Here is a 22,448-nt window from a genome sequence, read left to right on the forward strand (position 1 = left end):
GTCACAACCATCACAATGAAACAACATTAAGTCACAACCATCACAACTAAACAACATTGAGTCACAACCATCTCAACTAAACAACATTAAGTCACTACCATCTCAACTAAACAACATTAAGTCACAACCATCACAATAAAACAACATTCTGTCACAACCATCACAATGAAACAACATTAAGTCACAACCATCTCAACTAAACAACATTAAGTCACAACCATCTCAACTAAACAACATTAAGCCAAAACAAACACAATGAAACAACATTCTGTCACAACCATCACATTGAAACAACATTAAGTCACAACCATCACAATTAAACAACATTAAGTCACAACCATCACAATTAAACGACATTAAGTCACAAACATCACAATTCAGTTCTTTTGTAGATAATTCTGACCTGATAATCTTAAGGACATAAAGACTTTATAAGGGGCGTTGTCTTTTTCATCTTGTTTTTAATTGCCAATTGTTGTTTGGGCAATAAGTTAGCACCATCATGCGCTTAGATCCACTTTGTCTTTGGTCTTTTGTCGAGGTATTTGATGAAGCCAATGCATCAGTATATGCTTTGGTGAAATTGCTCTTGTACAAGATAACAAGATAAGGGAATATCGCTGATCTTTTGTATGGACTTCTAAATTATGAACAGTAGCATCCAGTGTGATACCTGTAGCTGTCCAAAGGTTTTCGATGATAGTCAAATATTGAAATGCAGGACTGTAATATTGGACAGTGCCAATTTACAGTAATATCACGACAGTGGTTGGCTGTTATCGTGAATATTGAAATAAATCAAAATATAGCTTGTATGACATTTTCAACAAAGACAATAATTGAAGCACGGAAAGGTAAATCTTCAAAATGACTGAATGAAATGTTAGTAGAACATACTGAAACATAATGTATCGAATTTAATATCTGGTCAGGTGCTTGCCCCTATAGGAACTTACTGCTGTGAAATTTTATTCATTTCTGCGCTAAATAGTGTATCTGCAGCGGGTGCACATAAGGAATTGTTATGAATAATGTAACATCTCTGAACTCTCACTTCTTTGCACATTTCCTTTCTGTGTTATGGCAAGTGTGGACACCAACAGATATTTGTTGCCAACAGCTGTTTGAAATGTATTTCATTTGACTTAGATATAAAGTTTTATAATATACAGGCCTAAAAATATAAATACAGATCTTCTGCATTCTCATCAGTTCATGTAAATTAATTCTCTGTTTCAATTATCATTATCATTCCTTAGAGTTTGAAACAGACCATAGAATGTATGAGAAATCTACATATTTGAGACATGAGACGTCATTCCTTAACAGAAATATCAGAAACATACGCCACTCCTAACTGTGATAGCAGAGTGTATACATGTTTTTACCATTCTTCCATATCAAAAATGTCACTTATAATTCCTTCTGTAACCTGCATAAAACTACTGGTACTTTAAATTGTTCGTGTTATGAACATATAATCGTCGCTGTAAGACCTCCTTATGAAGGGTTGAAAGTCTGAAGGCAAGTACAGATAAAAATACACGTGGCTTATCTGTAGCTCCAAACATGTCTGAGCATTCATAACAATAATTTGCAAAATGTTCACTTAACCATAATGTATTGAACACAAAAAAAATCTGGTTGCACATTTTACATTGATTCGAACAGTCAAAATATTGCGTACATATTGGCTGTGCCGACTAGTGTTGTTAAAGAAAGGGGGTGGGGGTGGGGGAGGGGGTATGTTTGTGTCAATTGTCCAAGATATTCTACCCTTCTTGTCTTCATTATACAATTATATGTTTAAAACGTGAGAAAGGAACCAGTTATACTCGGGATACACAAAATGGTCAGCCCACCAGCTATGGTATCACTCTCTTTTGTTTATGCTTTATGAAAGTGACGTCCACAAACAAATGATATTTAAATATATACCATTTCTCTTAATTTCTACCCTTATAATTGGAATTGTTTTGTGAGAAGAGATAAGTCATATTGACATCAATACGGATTTTAACATTAAGAAGGATATATTAGACTTTTATTTAAATCATGCTGTCATTAAAAAGACACAAAGAAAGAAAACAGAAACATATCGCAAGCTTATGGTCTTTTCAATACTGAATATTATATATTGTATATGCTGATCCTGTGTATTCCGAATTAAAAAACAACTATGGTCATGCATGTGTTTCCTTGATATATCTCAAGTATCATTATGTTAACAGCGCTCTGAAGTTTGGAGAATAACGTGCAAACATCTTTTAATAAGTGACATCAAATGTTCAAACCGTTAAATAACTTTGAAAGACAAAACTTACTGACTCTATCAATTACCAAAATGTATAGCAGTAATCAGTGGTGAATGCATTCACTCATTCTTAAAATAATTCCAAATTACAAACTACAGGAAAAGACCGAAGGGATTAAGACAATGTTTTCTATTGAATATATGATTGTGTTCTTCACAATTCCGTTGTATTCAACTTAAACCTTCTGGAAATTACACAACATAAATAAAATCAGCGACGGATGAGCATGTGACAGGTATTAAAGTATTATCTACAGATAACACAAACTATGAACTGTGGATAAACATTTCATTCTCGGTAACAGTTTGATTAAATTGTTTAGATAGCCTCTGTTTAGATTTAATATTATTGCCGAAATGTTATTTACAATCATTACATCAACATTTTCATGCTACAAATGACCAAGAATCCGTGTAACTAAATACTGTAAAAGCATATATTTTCGTTGAGGTTAAATTTCATTGTCTTTGTATGGGGACAAATTCGTTGGGATTATATTTCGTGGAATCAATATTTGAAAACCCTGTATTTTTTCTGGGAAGTAAAAAGTGTAAATTGACAGGCGTGACGACACAGTGCAGGTAAATATAGTACAGGTAAAATCGGTCGAGATTTACCCACTCCCGGGTATCGGTCAAATTTGTTACGCTCTTTAGCTTATATACAAAGACCGATATACACATTATGTATACTTTGTAGACTCCCATAGACTTACATGTACCTTGTCATTATATACGTAGTTGACGACACATTGCAGGTACAGGGTATAGGTCAAATCTGTCACGCTTTATAGCTTATATACAAAGAGCGATATACACATAATGTATACTTTGTAGATTCACATGTACATGTACCCGTGTAACAATAACTGTGGTACAAATACAACGCTTGATTGACACGCTGTTGTTTTGACAGTTTACCTCTGTGCCTGTAACGATAATTACACCGTTAATCATGACCTAAATCACGGAATTGGATTATCTAAGTCCGTGCCTAAATGTTAAATTAATTTGACCTTTTATTCGTCAAAGATATTTTGACCAGGGACTACAAGATTTAAGAGGTCTGTTAGAAGCTTCATCTAAGAGTTCTTATATAAGTATATGGTAGACAACCACTTTATACAGTATTACTTATATATAAAATGTATACCCAAATAATTAAAAATTAATCAAACAAAATTACGTCTGCATCTGCGCATACCCTAGCAATTAAGGCAGACAGATATCGAAATTTTGTTCGTTCGCAGAGATATTGTACCTTGCGTAATTCGGTCAATGAGGTTGAATATGAATACCATTTTGTTCTAATATGTAATACTTATCAAAAGTTAACAAGTCAATGTATAAAGAAGTATTACTGGGAAAACATGAATGTTTAAAGTTATACAATTATTGTGTGTTAACAACACCAAGGAACTGTGTAAATATATTTTGGAAGCAAATAAGTTGAGAATCTAATTACATATACATGTATGTACTACACTCTCCACTTTGCACTGTTTGTTGTGCCATCGTTTATTATGTAATGTATTAACATATTTATGTACTGATGGGCCGCAAGGACTAAAGTTAATGAAAACAATTGAATTGTGTCTAAATGTAAATATACCATGGATTTGAAATAAAATAAATTGTTTATTTAACATTTTCATTTAGTTTATACATTGTATTTCATGCGTTTAAAATTTTGTTGGGATTCTATTTCGTTTTTTTTTTTTAAACAATGAAATAAACGAAATTAAATTCCAAACAAGATATTATGCTTTTAAAATACGCTTTAAAATTGTTACAAGCAATGCATAACTACGCGACCTACCTACAAATAGAGACAGTTAATAAAATTGTCTGTGTATGTTGATATTATTTTCCACTAATATGCAGAAACTATTGTATTCATGTGAGGCTTTTCGTATATGTGTGTGTATGTGTGTGTTCGTAGTGTGCCTTTAAACTGAATAGGTCAGAAACTATCACAATGGAAATTTTCAGAGCTAGTTATAGGCACAAACGTATTATTTATAGGGTTGTTCTATTTATAAGGCACATTGTACCCGGATGATTAGCCGAAGCAAGGTTTGTGTATTGATGTAGGAAATTCTGTAAATTACTGATTAATATGTAATGTTATTGTGATATTCAGATTGCATAGATATATGCTGTATATATATGATATATTTTTACTTATTTTACTTAGATTCACTTGACCGCACGTAATCAAGAATAATTTTGTACTACAGTAGCCTTCGGTTACAAGCTAACCGAGGGGATATGCGATTACAGCAGCATACCTGGTTTTACTGCTCTAGTATTGTTTCATAATGATTGTTTATCTAGGTTATAATGAGTGTTCATGTTTCTGCCATGAAAAAGGGTCGGATTGGCCTGAAAATTTGACAAATTTCTTTTTGTTGCAATGTCGTTATTACTACTTTGCCCATATGTCTGTTTACATTTGTTCGTTCGAATCCAGTGCCCATATTGGATCATACTTTCGTTATTACTTTTGAGACATATATATAATGTATGTATATACTCAAATATGATTGACGATCCTGATTTATTGCAGTTTAATCTGTATGATCATCGTCCCATTGAAATATCAACATCTCTTTATTTACTTAGTATTTTGTATTCCAAACAGGAACATCGCTCAGAGATTCCAAATTCGACCCATCTGACAATACTTGTCTACCATCATCAAGATATCAGTTTTTTCTGGGTTTGGAGTGCTATTTATATGAAACTGGCAGTGAAAACATAGTTACATCAAATTGTTTTGAAGTATTTACAGCAAACAATAGCTTGTCAAAGAGGGAAACATAGATACAGTTAACGGAGACATTGGCTATTTGCTGGGTGGAACAAGGCAGACCTCGAGGAACAAATCTACGTGCTAAAACCCCGCAACAAACATGTAAACGAGAATTCGTCCATTCGATGACGGATGGACGTGAGAATTGTTGACACCATCATCTGAACTATCCGGTATGTTTTTTACATTGTTCAGCATACATTTATTATGGTTTTAACAGTTTACATTTAAAAGCAACTTGACTGAACATATTATCTGTTATTTGGTTTTTTTTCATTTCCTTATCTAAAAAAAAGCAAGGAATTGACACTTATGCCGTGTTAATCCGTATAGAAATATTCCATTGGCTTTTTAATTTTCAGTGATTAGTTGAACAATTTGTAACGTGTACCATTCTCTAATTGGCCGGTAATCATTAATTTATCCAGATGGAGCAGATTTCACTCTATCCTACAGTAAGATGATCTGTTGTATTTGGTTCAACAAAGTATTATAATATCTCAGATGCATTGTGAATACAATATAACAAAAAACATATTAGAAAAAAACCTGACCCAAATATTATTTAATCCGTAATTACAAATTGACAAATATATATAGTTTGGTTTGTTATATTCTTTTCAGTTGCATTTGTACAGTTTTCATGCATACCCAAGAACAATGTCGAAAGTCAAACACAAACGTAGAACGTCTAAAAAGAGTCCACCAATGGCCTTCTCTAGTGACTCCCCGTCAGTGGACAGTGTATGGACAGTCGATATGGGTGAGTGGTAACGACAGGATGGTTTTATTTAGCTGCTGTGTGTAGTTATATTGGTAATGGGTCATTTTGTTCGTTAGTTTAGTGCTTTTAACTACCTTTCGTTTTGTGGCGGAATAAATAACGTGGACAAGAAACTTGAATAAAAGGCGGAAGACGAAAAATGTATGTATTATCCATTTTGTGCAACAATTTCCCTTCCGGGGGATTGATTTTTCACCAAAATATAATCACAATTCCTTCTCGTCTAAGAATTCTTACAATTCACCTGTTCTTTTAGTAGAAGAAAAAATAATTTGATTGCACTTTTTGTATGTTTAATGGAACGTATCCATTAACACAATGGTTTTGTATTACTCAGATACAATTTCACGAGGTGTATTTAAACATTTTATTCTCGATGCACGCTCGTGTAATTGCTGCTCGTGCGAGTTGAATTTGATGTAAGAAACCGCGATTGATCTTTGAAGATTGCCCTTACAATACAGGCGTTGTACAGTTTGCTGTAATGTATTGTAACAAAATTAAATGAGGGAGTCAATGCAACACAGGTACCGTTTACCAAGTATAGAAACTTACTTAATGCATATTGATAGCCATTATAGTTGTGATAAGTACCCGAAACAGGCATCTTGATTTGCATGGAAATATTGAAGTTTAAAGTACAAATGATGATACCCATTCAACGTTATTTTCAATTTTTAGGAGTGCATGTTGATAAGACTTCCCCAGGTGGATCTAATTCCCAACAGTTTAGCGATGTTTCAACAGCGGAAACAGGCAACATCCCCCGATATCTAAATACCCTTTCTCACAACACTGATGTATCGCCTGGACACTCGGGACAGACCACGTCTGAAAGTAAGTAGCTCTCCAATAAATACAAACTTCTATGATTGACTATGCTTGAAATTCAGTAGATATAATCATATGACAAGTTTGAGATATTTTACTGAATGAATATAACATAAATATAACATAATATGAATTTGAAGCAGCAAGTGAGTAAAGTCGGTCTTTCATATACAGGTATTTCAACAAGAAAGAGAAAGAGGGATGAAAGCGATTCAGGCAGACGAGATAATCCTAAATATCGACGGCACAGGAAACAATCAACAGGGGCTGATAGAGACAATGTTGCTACCAAAACCGAGAAGAACAGAGCAAACACCGAGGACAGCAACGTTACTGGTAAGTGTAGATAGGTTAAATGTTTATTATCTATGGCAACAAACATTGCAATTTATAGCCCAATTTTACATTACCGCTTATAGCTGTTATTTGCGTCGTCCTGTCCATCCTGTTAACATTTTATTTGTCCACATCTTTTTTAAGTGAATCGTTGAACAAAAATATGGAATTTTACACAAATATTTCTGACATCAGCCGCTGTAGCTCAGTTGAAAGTCAAGATCATAGTTCAAGGTCAGTACCATAACTTAAGAGTCTGTACAGGATGATTGCAAAAATAAACATTTGGTTTGTTTGCATGTTCCTTACTACAATTGTCAACCATATTTCAGTACATTTTAAAGCACAGTGCAGGCCACTTATAAAGAATATTTTGATCAAGCAGAAATAGAGTAGATGTAATATCATGACAAACGATTCTTTCGCACATCTTAATGAAATCACATCTTGTAATATCCGAAATGACTTAAGTAGTAAACATACTTATTTATCATGGTAGATCTAAAATTAAAATCAAAGTAGAGATAGCAAATATGCCTTCCGCTTCTAATATTTTCTTTTCAAAATTAATCTATTCCCTAAGAACTCCAAGCGTTTCCGAAATACCTATAAATTGTATATCTATAATGACTAAGCTACGGATTGTTTGTTCGGATCCCTTCATCTTGATATAAAGCTTTACAGGGTCAGAAACGCAGCAATAATTGGCAGTTTGTTCACAAAAACTTGAATGTTGTATTCATCTAACTACCCGCCGAGAAACAGTCATCAGATTCAATGAAAATGCAGCTTTCACATTGATGACGTTTTTCATAGCGTAGGATAGCATACAATCCGTTATCGTTGGTTAATTGTGTTTGGTATCAGGTAAGAGGAAGAGAGATGACACAGAGCCACAAAATAAGGGGAAACATAAATCCCGAGGAAGCAACAGACACACAGGAGGAACTACTGTTGACCATGTAACCGCTGTCAGCCAAACTGCCGAGGGCACACGTTATACAGATTCCACGCCAAACAGTCCCGTGCCTGGTACGAGTTTTTTAGCTTCACAAATGATAGTATAAAGACACACAAACTTAACATTGGAAGTTTTCCCAAGGAACGATTTTTTCTAAACAAAACCCCTCATTGGCACTTTTAAAGAAGCTTTTTATCCAACCAAATTTCTGTAAAAATTAACTCTACCCTAATGTCTGCAAAAATGTATATACAAGTGTACATTTCATTTTGCCACATGCTCTGCAAAACTGTATCTACGCTGTATGTGTACATAGGACACATATTCGAATTTCTCTGTCGACAAAACTGTAGATTTCTGTCACCTTAAACCGTTATATATAATCACAAGACAACTGATAATAAACATCGCATTGCTATTACAGTGATGGATTTTGATAAACCACTGCCACACATGGTCATAAAGGCAGAGCCAATCTCAGATGACCAATACACTCATGGAGCACACGAGAGTTCATCAGATAGACGTAAGTAGAATGTTTACACTCAAACACATCCTTTCAACCCAATAACATATACAAGCAGGCGCTTTCATAAATGAAGTTTGGATTTCAAATCAAATACATATACTTATTCGAATAAATTCATTTTTTTTCTGAAATTAGGTAAACGTTATAGCAAGAGGAAACATAGAAAAGATTACCATCAACATAGAAGGAGACGAAATAAAAGTCCTCCCACAAACAAAAATATGTCCGAGGGTACAAGCAGTCACGTTGTATCCGGCAGTGGAAATGAGACGTCGTTGTCTGTTACTAAATCATGTTCATCGGTTTTTGGTAAGTACCAATAGTGTCAGTGTAACTTTTGGGTGTATAATGTTATTAACACACTGATATGTGAGGTTCACTGTCATTGAAGCAAAATAAACGTAGAGTGTGACGGAACAAGGAAATCATCAAGACATCTGGACACTAGTTCTCAGGTCCAAAGTAGGTTTTAATTTATATTGATACGATTTTTTATAAACGTTTCAGAATTTTATATACAAGTCTGATTCCACAAACGCATGCTTTCACATATATCGTTTTAGTATCTAAGCTGAGAGTATGTATCAACTGATAAAATGTACAAATATCTACAGATTCTATGTGTGTCTTAATATCCAAAAAAGGCTTTTACTCTTATAAGATGGTGTTAATGAATTATAACATTTATTTCTAAATAGTTTGTTGTTTGCTTAATGTACATTTTAGCCAAAAAAAAACACCTAATCATAACTATTTCCCGGCATTGCCATGCATGTATAATAGATATCAATTTTTGACAATTTTGATATTAAATTAAGTCACATATTATGAAAAAATATCAATAGATCATTTATTAAGCTTGAAAGAACTGAATATTAGTAAACGTTTTTTTATATATATATTTAGGAATAAAATTGAAGACAGAACAAGTGACTATTAAGGAAGAACAAAGGTCAGACCCCGATTACAGTAGTTCAGGAGAATCAGAAAACACTCAACAACATGGAATAAGAGAGTCATCGAGACTATCAAAATTGAGATCCAATCCGCAGAGTAAGTTTAAAGTATCGATACTAATACAATTAATATTACTATATTTACATTTCTATTGAACATGGACTCAATATACCTACTTAACAATTTAAAGGTTAAGTGAGGTTAAGTGAGGTCAATGAACTTTTCAGTTGGCGTATGAATACATCAGCATAACATTAACCTGATTACTCTGTTATTTCGCGGAGCGCGAAAAGTAGTTCTTTAAGTTATTTTTTTTTATCAGAAGTTTTTAATTGAACTAAAGAAAACTTATTTACATCTTAATTTGTTTTTTCCTTGTAATCAAAGCAAACACGTTATTCATCTAACATTTTACAGTGAGTGATGACATCATAAGCTTCGGTACCTTCTGTGGTGTTAGACTTGCACAAGACGGATATTTCAAAAATTATACAAAACATATCAATATCGCACTGAATGAAAATATAAGGGTACAATCCTGTTTTGTTGAGGTTTAATGGTTATAAACCTCAATGGGTCTTGAGACAAACTCAATATGAACTGGTTCGCAGTTCATAAAATTTGTCTCAAGACCGATTGAGGTTTATCCCCCTTTAACTTCAACATTATAGGATTTCCTGGTATGCAGTAATATACAAGTCAGTTCTCTAAACAAGCCTGATGGTCATACATTGTTATGAATTTCATGTTTTTATCAGCATTTGTATTATTTATTTAAACAAATGACATAATTTCGAATTTGTTTAGTTTGTATCTTTATTTATGAAACTTCAAACAATTCAGGCATACTTTTAGTATCAGTAACATTACTTTCTGTATCTCGATGTCCACCATACATCTTCTATGTCAATGTTCACCATACATCTTCTATGTCGATGTTCACCATACATCTTTATGTCGTTATTTACCATCAATCTTCTATGTCGATGTTCAACATACATCTTCTATGTCGTTATTTACCACACATCTTCTATGTCGATATTCACCAAACATCTTCTATGTCGATGTTCATCAAACATCTTCTATGTCGATATTCACCATCAATCTTCTATGCCGATGTTCAACATACATCTTCTATATCGATGTTCACCATACATCTTCTATTGGAAGATTTCTTGAAATGATGAGTACCTTTATATACTTCGGTCAATAATAAATTGAATCGTCATCCTCTTACGTAACTATTATCACTGCATTAAGGAGTAAAGCTTGAGCGGTCATCGGTAGTAAACACATCCGTTAAGCGAGAACCAAGAACAGACCCTCATTACAGCAGTACGGAAGAGCCTGACAGCAAAAATCGACATTGGAATGAAGAGACACTTAGGCAACCGGAAACAAGTTCAAAGCCGCAAAGTAGGTTTCTCTTTTAACATCAAAAGTGTTGATTTTGTAAGCCAATACCTACAAAGTTATCGATTTCTTTGTATTATTATCATTTTTTATGTTAATTTGTCTTCAAATCCCATTTTTGGTACATCGATTTTCACATTGCATCTTATGCTGGTAGATTACCTCTATTTATATTCCTGGGCCCGTAGTCAAGGAACTATTCTCATGCTCAAGCATACATATTGTGCTCAAACCAACTGTCTCTTAACGCTATCAAAACGTATCATTGACAAATGTGAATTTTAAATGATCTTTCACAGGAGTAACTATTTTCTTCATCAAGGTGTAAAACTGGAGCTGTCAACGGTAAACACAACCGTTAAGCGAGAACCAAGTTCAGACCCTCGTTATAGCAGTACGAGAGAGCACCCAGAAACGAGATCCCAGCATCAGAGTAAGTTTTTACACTAATACTTACGTTACTTCTCTCCTCACAAATGTGCGATGTAGTACAACTGGCTGATCAATATTACCGAATGAAAAAAAAAGAAAATCCGGAAAGTTGGTATGAAATCAGATACACCGTATATATTAATCTTCTCATCACAATAACTAAGATTGTGTTAAATTTTAAAATGCCTGTTACACAGTGTTATAGTGATCTTTAGACTGTCCAGAATATGTTTGGCGCCGAGGTAACAAAACAGGTATATAACATCTTGATGAGTGACCGCAGTTGAAATAGCCAGTGCCTGACACAGAGAGATATATGATACCATATGACCGTTATGAAAACAAAACTGGACGTTACTTTTTTGTCAAATGCAATCGTTTCTGCCTATAACTGATGTAGTTAGAACAAAGAAACATACTTAAAACCCTTTTTTTAAGTTAAACACAAGACCCTTTTTATTTCAAAGCAATTTCCTAATTTATTCAAACCACAATTGTTATTGCACAACGTTCGTCCGTCGTGCGCACAAATGTGCACAAGCAATAATCGTCCAGTTTTTTATCATTCGCACAAGGTGCACACATCATGCACTCACCGGAAATCGTGTAACGTTGTGCGACCCACCAACTCAACAACTGTATCAATAACATTGGTGGTCGGGTGACGCAGTGGATAGCGCACTTGCATTTCACCAAGGCGGCCGGGGTTCGATTCCCCGATCGGACGTGAAAAGGTATGGGGTCACCTGCCGGACCACCTTCCGGTTTCCTCACACATTAAGCCCTCTGCGCGCTAACATCCGGGCCAACAAGAGTGATTAATATAAGTTGAAATATCTTGTTTCATAATAATTGTAAAATAAATAAAGTTGATATATTATATATCAATAACATTGCACTAGGGATGTTTGCCGTAAATCAGCTCCACCGGTAGAGTCCTTAACTACTTACTGTGATAATGTGTTGATCAATAACGACGGCAAAAGTGTCACCTTCTGATGCTTATCGTAAATCACCAGTTTGTCTGAAGTAACTTTTATCTCTCTGTCAAGGTGTTAAGTTGGAGCCATCAACGGTAAACACAACCATTAAGCGAGAACCAAGTTCAGACCCTCGTTATAGCAGTACGAGAGAGCACCCAGAAACAAGATCCCAGCAGCAGGGTAAGCTTTTACACCAATACTTATATTACTTCTCCCCTTACAAATGTTCGATGTAGTACAACTGGTTGATCAATATTACGGAATGTAAAAAAGAAAATCCGGAAAGCTGGTATGAAATCAGATACACCGTATATATTAATCTTCTCATCACAATAATCAAGATTGTGTTAAATTTTAAAATGCCTGTTACACAGTGTTATAGTGATCTTTAGACTGTCCAGAATATGTTTGGCGCTGAGGTAACAAAACAGGTATATAACATCTTGATGAGTGACCGCAGTTGAAATAGCCAATGCCTGACACAGAGAGACATATGATACCATATGACCGTTATGAAAACAAAACTGGACGTTACTTTTTTGTCAAATGCAATCGTTTCTGCCTATAACTGATGTAGTTAGAACAAAGAAACATACTTAAAACCCTTTTTTAAGTTAAACACAAGACCCTTTTTATTTCAAAGCAATTTCCTAATTTATTCAAACCACAATTGTTATTGCACAACGTTCGTCCGTCGTGCGCACAAATGTGCACAAGCAATAATCGTCCAGTTTTTTATCGTTCGCACAACGTGCACACATCATGCACTCACCGGAAATCGTGTAACGTTGTGCGACCCACCAACTCAACAACTGTATCAATAAAATTGTTGGTCGGGTGACGCAGTGGAAAGCGCACTTGCATTTCACCAAGGCGGCCAGGGTTCGATTCCCCGATCGGACGTGAAAAGGTATGGGGTCACCTGCCCGACCACCTGCCCGGTTTCCTCGCACATTAAGCCCTCTGCGCGCTAACATCCGGATCAACAAGAGTGATTAATATAAGTTGAAATATCTTGTTTCATAATAATTGTAACATAAATAAAGTTTATATAGTATATATCAATAACATTGCTACAGGGATGTTTGCAGTAAATCAGCTCCTTAACTGATAAATAACTTACCGTGATAATGTTTTGGTCAATAACGACGGCAAAAGTGTCACCTTCTGATGCTTAACGTAAATCACCAGTGTGTGTGTTACGTCCATATCTGAAGTAACTTTTATTTCTCTGTCAAGGTGTAAAGTTGGAGCCATCAACGGTAAACACAACCATGAAGCTAGAACCAATGTCAGACAACTTGTCTAGTAGTACGGGGATACATGACGAGAATGGCGCTGTTGGTTTTTCCGAACAAGCAAGGACATCTTTACAGCAGCAAAATGGTATGAACTCATTTTTAATTGACTTCATTCAGTGCTTTTGTAACATCGGACATCGTGTATAATCGCACTGTAAAATTATCACTAGCATTAGGAAATAAAGAAGAACTTAGTTAAATATTTTAGTAAATCTATGCAAAAACCACCAACATACTTCAACATACAATTTCCGTCATTTAGGATTCATCTGCGGTGCTAAAGGTCAAAATAATAAAAAACGAATATCTAAATGTTTCGAAATTCATCAATATAAATAAATGCGTGTTTAGTTCAGATACTTATGACTGTATCTAGATGTCTTTGTACAGTTGTGGGACCGTATAATGCATCAGCTCTATTGTGCGCTACTCTCCACACAAATGTGCGACTTGGTACAATAGGTTGATATATATTACGGAAAGAAATAAAATCCGGAAGGATCGTATGAAATAAGGAACACTGTGCATATTTACTTTCTTATCACTATAATTTAAATAATGTTTAATTTTACACTGCATGTTACCGTTAGGCCATCAAGAATGGGTCTGGCTCCCATCTAACATAACTGGTAAATAACCTTTTGATGAGAGATCTGAGTTGTCCCCTGACCTGTTCAAGGCACAGAGCTGATATGTGATGCCGTATGACTGTTATCAAAACACAACTGAACGTTACGTATTTTTATTTGCATTCGTGTCAGTCTATAGCTCTCCTTCACCTGGACTTCTACACATCGACGGGTAACGTAAGGCCCTCCGGTTGAGAAAAACTACGGTCCATGTACAGTGGCCAAGTTTATCTGTTTATGAGACCGTGTCCATATGTGTTGAAATTTTGCAAAAAAATCTACACGTGTCGTTTAATTAGTTTTAAAAATTCCCGAAAACGCCATTTCTAAATTCAGTAAATGCAGATAAAAAGATGAGTTTATAGATGTAGCTGAAATTTAGTGACATACTTCTAAAAATCAAATTTATAGGTTAAAACACGAAATCGTATATAATATACACAATTTACACCAACCACGATTGATATCGCATAACGTTTGTCGATCATGCGCACAGATGTGCACTAGCAATATCGTCTCCATTTTTATCGTTTGCACATCGTGCACAATCGTGCACACACTGCACGTCGTGTACATAAATACAGCGGTATTCGTGTATACAGTTGTATTTATGTATCTTAATCTATGTAATTTAAATTCATGATATATACATATGAAATTACGGCACAAAGAAATGATTTTATCAAACTGTAATTTGCATACATAAATACAAAGTATGGAAGAACCTATGTAAATATTAGTTTGTTGATGCAGAAATCCAACAATCTAAATACATAATGCTCCATATGGCCATGCTGTCCATGTATGACACACCAGTAGGACTAAGGTCAACATTATGAAAATTCAGATAAAAAATATATTTCGAAACATGTAGAAATAAAGCAAAAGAAAATGTGACTGAACTAGGACACTTAATTTCTTTTTCAAATTACAATATTTGATTACAATAGATAGCGTATTACTAAACAAGTATTTCACGTTCAACGTGCCAGAATTGAACTTCACATGTATATCTTACGTTTATTCCTTTTCAAAAACTCGTTGAAATGTTTTGATAAATGATTTTAATCTCGGACAAAATGAATTATTGATTAATGTGATTGATAATGCCCACAAAAATCTAAAAGTTTCTAAAGTCTTCTATAGCGACGTAAACAATTGGCAATCGATACGCTTTCATTCACTTAAAGAGATGACAATCTGTTTCAGTTTTCATGAGGGGGTCATGATGCGTTTTCATTATTTTTCTGCTCTCTGTTTTTGTCCAATTGGCCAAGGTGTGCTTATACCGTACCGTAGCGTCAGTCTTCCATCTGTCGTCCGTCTTTCCTTCCGTTAACAATTTCTTCAAACGACTTCAAAAACGCTGAATGGATTAAATCTTATTTGCTTGGCAGTATGTTTAGATGATTGGGATTCAAATTTGAACAAAATGGAGGGGCTGACCCTCATGTGGGCTGAATGGCGATGTCAAAAAGTGATAATTTGACCATATTGCTTCAATGAACTTCTTCTCCGGATAACTGATAATTGAATAGCAATCATATCTGGCTTTAAGCATTCTTAGTTGATGGGGATTCCAAATTGTACAAATGAAGTGACTAACCTCAAGGGAGACTGTGGGGCGGGGCAAAAAGGGGTTAATTTGGCCATATTGCGCAAAGCGACTTCCTTTTCTGAAAGTCAGAGGTAGATATCAACCTTATTTGCTTGGAAGCATTCTTAGGTGCCTGGGATACAAAATTGAATAAAATGGAAGGGCTCACCCTCCAGTCGACTGAGGGGCAATGACAAAAAGGGTTAATTTGACCATATGGCTTCAATCAGCTTCTTCACAGAAACTGATAGATGGATATCAACCACATCTGACTGTGATCATTCTTAGTTGGTTAGGATTCCGAATTGTACAAATCGGTTTGCTGCCCCCTCTGCCTCCCATGACAATAGGAAGAATGTCAACGTCAACCATATCTAGTTGGAAGCATCCTTAGGTGCTGAGGATTAAAATCTGAACAAATATAGGGACTTGACTCCCAAGGGGCTGATGGGTAAGACTAGAAAGTTTTTTTTATGCTGTGTACAGCATTCACAGCGGTCCTCGCCAAGCCTGGTCAAATGAAAAGCAAACAACAGACTTTCTTTTTTCGCGGAGGATCTTTAAATGCTGTCTTGATTATTTCATGGTATGATTAATGCTATGAAATGATGAAATACATTTGAAAACGATCAATAAATTAAAGTTTTTTTTTTAATTTTGTGAAAAGGCAAATGTTTTCATTGAGTTTCATAAACTATATCAATCTCAAATAACTACGTTTTTTGGACCGAATAATTTCTTCACAAAAAAACCCCAACCCCACTTTATCTCCTTCCGCTAAAGATCTTAAGAAAAATGTGTTCATTATTTCATGTTATGATCAATGCTATATTATGGTAAAATATATCTGTATAAGACAAAAATAAATAAATATGTAAAGATCTTTAACAGTGGTGTTGTTAATCAGTGAAAGTTCCGAACTATATTTGGTTCAAATTCCTACGCCTCATATTCCAATACTCTAAAGATTTTTCTCCCCTTGTCCATCATTGCGTAGTTTCATGCTCGCGACTTTTTGAACGACTGTTTGATAACTCCCAATGCGACAGCAGCTGTGCCTAACGAGTTTGTAGATAGCTTCCCAATACAGTCTCTAGATAATGGCCCGATTAGTATAATACAAGTAGCATATTGAACATCAAAAATAAAAACCGTATATACATATTATTCATATTAAACAGAAACTTAATAAGTATATAGGTCTTTAACCTTCGTTACAATATCGAGAGAAGGAGAGATACACCAGGGACTTGCATAAGTCCGTGATTACACGCACTGGAAATTATACAATCTCGTTTTAATTTTTTGTATAATTAATCATGGTAATAACAAATTGTAATAATAATATCATAATTATTTATTTATATTATCTATATAACATTTATATATTTTTTTATTTAATCGTAAACTTTCCCTTAATCTTACGGGACAATTTTGGTTTGCAGGGTTGTCTGATCAATGTTACTGTTACGACTAAAAAGATCATTGTCTGCGCTGTATTAGCTTCATTCTTTGAGGGATTTCCATCGATTTGAAACACAAAATAAGGACCATATTATCAGACAACTTTCAATTTCAGGGCTGTTGTGTCAAAGTCATCGTTACTTATTTTTTTACTGCTAATGGTAGCGAGTAAGGGACCTATATTGTTTTAGCAATACTCTGCTTGTTATATATATTTTTATTGAATATTATGATTAAGGGATGGGCTATTATGACCCCTACTCAACAACATGTTCTTTATTATTTACTGCCATTCTGTACTGATACACCACCTCCTTATTCCATTATTTGAATCCTTCATACAAAGCATCTCTGAGGGCTCTCGATACTTTGATTTTGGCAATATTGATTGATTCTCTCGAATAAAGGGATGACTATGAATATTATTTTCATATTTGGTTTAATGCATTATGAATTAGTGTTACTTCAAATTGTACCAGTTGACAGCTGACGGCTGAAAGCTGCTGAGTCTAAAAAAACAAATACACATATTCTACTAGTTTTTTCCAGTTTTGTTGATGATGTTTCTTATTTTGTTATAATTTCCTTTGATAGGACAAGATGCTATATCTGGAAGCACTGATGATGACGACGATGAACGCGAGTTTCAGCAGGTGAGATGTTAAACTTAAAAATATGTATTTTTATCCTCAATAAATAAAAATTATTATTAAAATATATATTTATATCTACATATGAGTTCTCACTAGATTGTTCCTCATATTGCTATAACTATTATTTCAGATTTTAATATTTACTGATTTGCAAAGGTTAACGTCAATTTAATATCAAAATTCTTTCTTATTTTGTATCCATTTTTAACTGCCGTTAATGAAAAAAAACGACACATTACAAACCAAAGAGTTAAGGTCGTCAGCTATCTCGGGGAGGGTTGTCACTTGCTAAAGGGCAGTGTACTGAAATAAATGATTTTTCGATAGTTTCTCATGTACAGTTGTGTAGCTACTCTTTGTTTTTCGAAGGGAACATTGTCACCGAAAGGTGAATATTAAAGGTGTTTCGAGGGTCGAAGGTCATTATCACTTTACCACCTTTTTCAAATTTAGTTTTCGTGGATTTGATTATTTTGGTAATTAAATTTATTAACAGTATATAAAGGATATCCTTGTTTTTTTTAATAACAGTCATAGATAACGAATGGGTTGATTGCTTTACTTTTACGCAACTGTAGTACAAGTAAAAACACATAGTAAAATCGGTTATATTTCATCAAAAAATCATGAATATTCTGAGGATTACATTTTTATGTACAGCAGCCGTCAACAGTCTGTTGACATATACCTTTAGAGCACTACTTATTTTAGACGTCTTGGTGAATTGGCTAGGTTTTATCTACAACAACGTTGGGCAAAAATGATTAAATGTTGTATAAATGAAGGATATGTCCCCACCCTATGAGGGCAAGGGTGGGGTCCAATAATGGAAGAAGAGATATATCTTTTAAAAATCATTTTCCTACCTTACGCATGGGTTTTTTTCCCATCCAGGCCAACAAGATTGTTAAAAGTTGAAATTGTTGTAAAACAAATCAAGTAATATTATATAATAAAGAGAATTAAACAAATTTTGGCCAAAGATCATCCTTTAGAATGTCATTGTGAAACCAAATAAGGACAATGTCACCCTCTGAGCACAGACGGGCGGGACCAAACACCTCAGAACATCATCCCCGTATCTATATACCGACATATTGGACATTGTGAGACAAATAGGTCCATGTTACTAGGATTATACCTTTTGTCGGTCGACTACACTCTCCCCCCCCCCCCTTTTGTCATAGAAGTTCATAACTTTAACATGGAAACGAATGCTTGTTATCAAGATATGAATACGAATATGCCTCCAGGATTGGCCCATGGATCTAGCCCTGTCCATGGAATTATATATTTTTTTAAATGTATTTAGCAGAAAAAAGTTATATTCTCCACAATATTATCATAAGTATATACAATGTATAAGTTTGAAGAGAAAAATGCGCTCATGTTACAATGACTGGCACTAAGTTAAAATCATGACCTTCACCTTAGTCCTTGGATCATAGCTGGGAATAAGTTCAGATCCGCAAAATGTAAATACAATTTTCACGTAATTATCCTTCTTGTATAGCAAACTACAAAGCTGAGTCTAAAAATATACGTTAAATACTGTTTTCATTGATGTTCTGGTTGAACATCTATTTGGTGTTCAAGATTTATATTTCTTGTCCTATATCAAATATTCTATCAAGAAGTGAAATACCTTTCTTATTTCAAGCAGGATTCACCTATTTTCTATCTAAGTCTCGAGCCGGATTTGAAATGTATAAGTATAAACAATGTGTATTTACCCCAATGTTCTTCTTTACACAAATTGTACCAATGTTGGGAATGATATCATGATTTATGTTTATCAGATGTTATTAAAATTATATAGTTTAGATTGAGAATGGCAAGGCGGACGGATGCAAAGCAACATCTGAAAGACACATGCAGCGAAATAGAGAATTATGAATTCTGTACTAACGTCAAAGCGTATCTCAATAATATACTGGAGAATCTGCCACCAGAAGAATATGACCGAACAGGTATATACAATGGTCTTGTATCAAATAATTCTGATTGCATCTTAATTCTGTTAAATGGTTATCTGTTGTTTATAAACATGTTAAATGTACTATTTTAATGTAGCTAAACATTCCTTTAGATAGACTAATACATCTTTATCTGACTTCTTTGTAACAACGGCGTGATATCATTCCTTGAATGACTATTTCAGCTATAATGACAGAGGATCCATTCTTTAATGAACGAATGGTTAGAATCAGGGATGAGCCTTTCTTAACGACGCTATTTGCAATGTTACATCATCAAGGAGTTATCACCCGGGAAGATATATGCTGTATCATGCACCCACTGAGCAGTGGTTCAGCTACAGTATTCAATCTTGTAGAAGTACTGAAGAGGAAACCAAATGGCCGTAAAGCATTTGAAACGGCTGCACAAGACTGTTTACAAGAGGAACTTCTTCATGAAGGTAAGGAGCCTAACATTATTTTACAGCAATGTGCGCTTTACCATTATACATTCACTTTAAAACTCTAGCAATGTATATCTATATATATATTGCTTGAATGGTAGTAAAAGATAATAAAAACAGATCTAATGAGATTTAAAATAGTTATGAACCTATTGCAAGTCAATTGCTATGCTTCAATTTTGATAGTTTTAAATTTGATGTTTTTTTGTTAATATTTTTTTTTATACTTTCGTCGTTGTAGATCTTTTTGACTTGGCACGATTTAGTCAATCACCGACCTTGTATTACGGAGACTTACCAAAACTTGAACAGTATTTTGCACACAAATACAGCTCCGAAATAGAGAATTGGAAAGACAATAAATACAGTTTGTTACACAATGCCGCTGCCGAAGGGAATTTCACTCTCTATAAACAATTGGAAATGTTCTTTCTTCTATTGAAAGACGACCAGGAAAAACATTTATATATCCAACGTCATAGAGATGCACAAAAAAATACGATTTTACATGTTGCGGTTGAATGCGGTAACGATGAAGTGTGTGGCTATTTATGCAGTCAATATCCATTCCTTACCAGATGTCGTAACGTTATGAATCAGGAACCGATTCACCTTGCTATCGCAAATAACAAAACGAACACAAAATGTCTGAAACATCTTATGGAAAGCAATGGCAGCACATATCCACAAGTTGACAGCGTTATTAATGGAGTAGCGGCACAGAACATTCAACGTTTGCTCGTCCTAGCCTATACACGTGACAATGTCGAAGCTGTGAAGTATATATTTACAAAATACCCTTCTCTCAAATCTCAGAAGGGATTTCAAGGAAGAATGCCAATCCATTCTGCTGCCGCGTGTGGTGGTCTTGAGTGTTTTAAATATATAGAACAACTGCTACTAACAGGCATTGACAGTGAGCACAAGTGCACCATCATGAAAGAGTTGACAGAGAACAACTGCAGCAACATTTTACACATTGCATGCGAATCTGGCTCCATCGACATGATCAGCTACATCATACAGCAGTACACTCAGTTACTTCACAGTAAGGGTCATCGAGGACGGGAGCCGATTCATTATGCAGTTCAAAGGCAAGGATCATTACAATCATTTGTAAACGTATTTGATGCTTTAAATGAGAACAGAACAAATGCGCAGAAGCTGGATTATCTGATAAAAGCCAGAGACCGAAATGAAGATATTGTTTTACACCTAGCATGTTTGCTAGGAAGAACGCATATTGTCAAATATTTACTTACAAGATACCCATCCCTAATTGAAGTAAGAGGATTCATGGGAAGACAACCATTGCATCATGCAGCATCCAAAGATGGATCCATTGGATGTTTTAAATTTATTTTGGATACTCTGTTCCGAAATAAAACTGTTGATGACCAGTTGGATTATCTTAAAATAGCAACGGATTATCAAAACAACACTGTTCTGCATCTTGCATGCTTAAGGGAAAGGAAGGACTGTGTTAAATACTTTCTGAAAAAATACCCGTCACTCGTTGACGTGAAAGGATATAAAGGAAGACACCTATTGCATACAGCGGCGAACAAAGATGGAACCTTTGCATGCTTTAAGTATATTCTGGATATTGTACTTGACAAAACTGTTGAGGATCCAATTGCGTATATAACGAAGACTAGGGACGATGAGAGAAACACTGTTCTACATGTGGCATGCTTAGGTGGAAAAAAGAATATTGTTGAATATCTACTCACAGAATACCCGTCACTCGTTGACGTGAAAGGATATAAAGGAAGACACCTATTGCATACAGCAGCGAACAAAGATGGAACCTTTGAATGTTTTAAATATATTCTGGATATTGTACTTGCCAACACTGTTGAGGATCCAGTGGAGTATATAACGAAGACAAGGGATAACCAAAGCAACAATGTTCTACATGTGGCATGCTTATATGGGAGAAAGGATATCGTCGAATATCTACTCACAAAATACCCGTCAAGCGTTGACGTGAAAGGATATATAGGAAGTCATCTGTTACATACAGC

At 34.8% G+C, this 22,448-nt stretch overlaps 1 protein-coding gene across 1 annotated transcript in view; it reads left to right on the forward strand.

Moving 5' to 3' along the window:
- Positions 1-4,364: 4,364 nt before the first annotated feature.
- LOC110460943 overlaps positions 4,365-22,448 on the forward strand; it is an 18,426-nt gene continuing 342 nt past the window's right edge. Inside the window, exons 1-17 of the mRNA XM_021514171.1 lie at positions 4,365-4,390; positions 4,959-5,302; positions 5,754-5,892; positions 6,595-6,750; positions 6,919-7,080; positions 7,948-8,112; positions 8,466-8,567; positions 8,706-8,879; positions 9,477-9,623; positions 10,788-10,943; positions 11,263-11,373; positions 12,425-12,535; positions 13,595-13,741; positions 17,941-17,999; positions 19,819-19,969; positions 20,161-20,418; positions 20,663-22,295. Of these exons, the coding sequence (XP_021369846.1) occupies positions 5,790-5,892; positions 6,595-6,750; positions 6,919-7,080; positions 7,948-8,112; positions 8,466-8,567; positions 8,706-8,879; positions 9,477-9,623; positions 10,788-10,943; positions 11,263-11,373; positions 12,425-12,535; positions 13,595-13,741; positions 17,941-17,999; positions 19,819-19,969; positions 20,161-20,418; positions 20,663-22,295 (3,635 nt within the window). The 5' untranslated portion in view covers positions 4,365-4,390; positions 4,959-5,302; positions 5,754-5,789. The remainder of the gene's footprint in view (positions 4,391-4,958; positions 5,303-5,753; positions 5,893-6,594; positions 6,751-6,918; positions 7,081-7,947; positions 8,113-8,465; positions 8,568-8,705; positions 8,880-9,476; positions 9,624-10,787; positions 10,944-11,262; positions 11,374-12,424; positions 12,536-13,594; positions 13,742-17,940; positions 18,000-19,818; positions 19,970-20,160; positions 20,419-20,662; positions 22,296-22,448) is intronic.

This window comes from Mizuhopecten yessoensis, unplaced genomic scaffold, assembly GCF_002113885.1.
Source record: "Mizuhopecten yessoensis strain PY_sf001 unplaced genomic scaffold, ASM211388v2 scaffold10523, whole genome shotgun sequence".
NCBI lineage: Eukaryota > Metazoa > Mollusca > Bivalvia > Pectinida > Pectinidae > Mizuhopecten > Mizuhopecten yessoensis.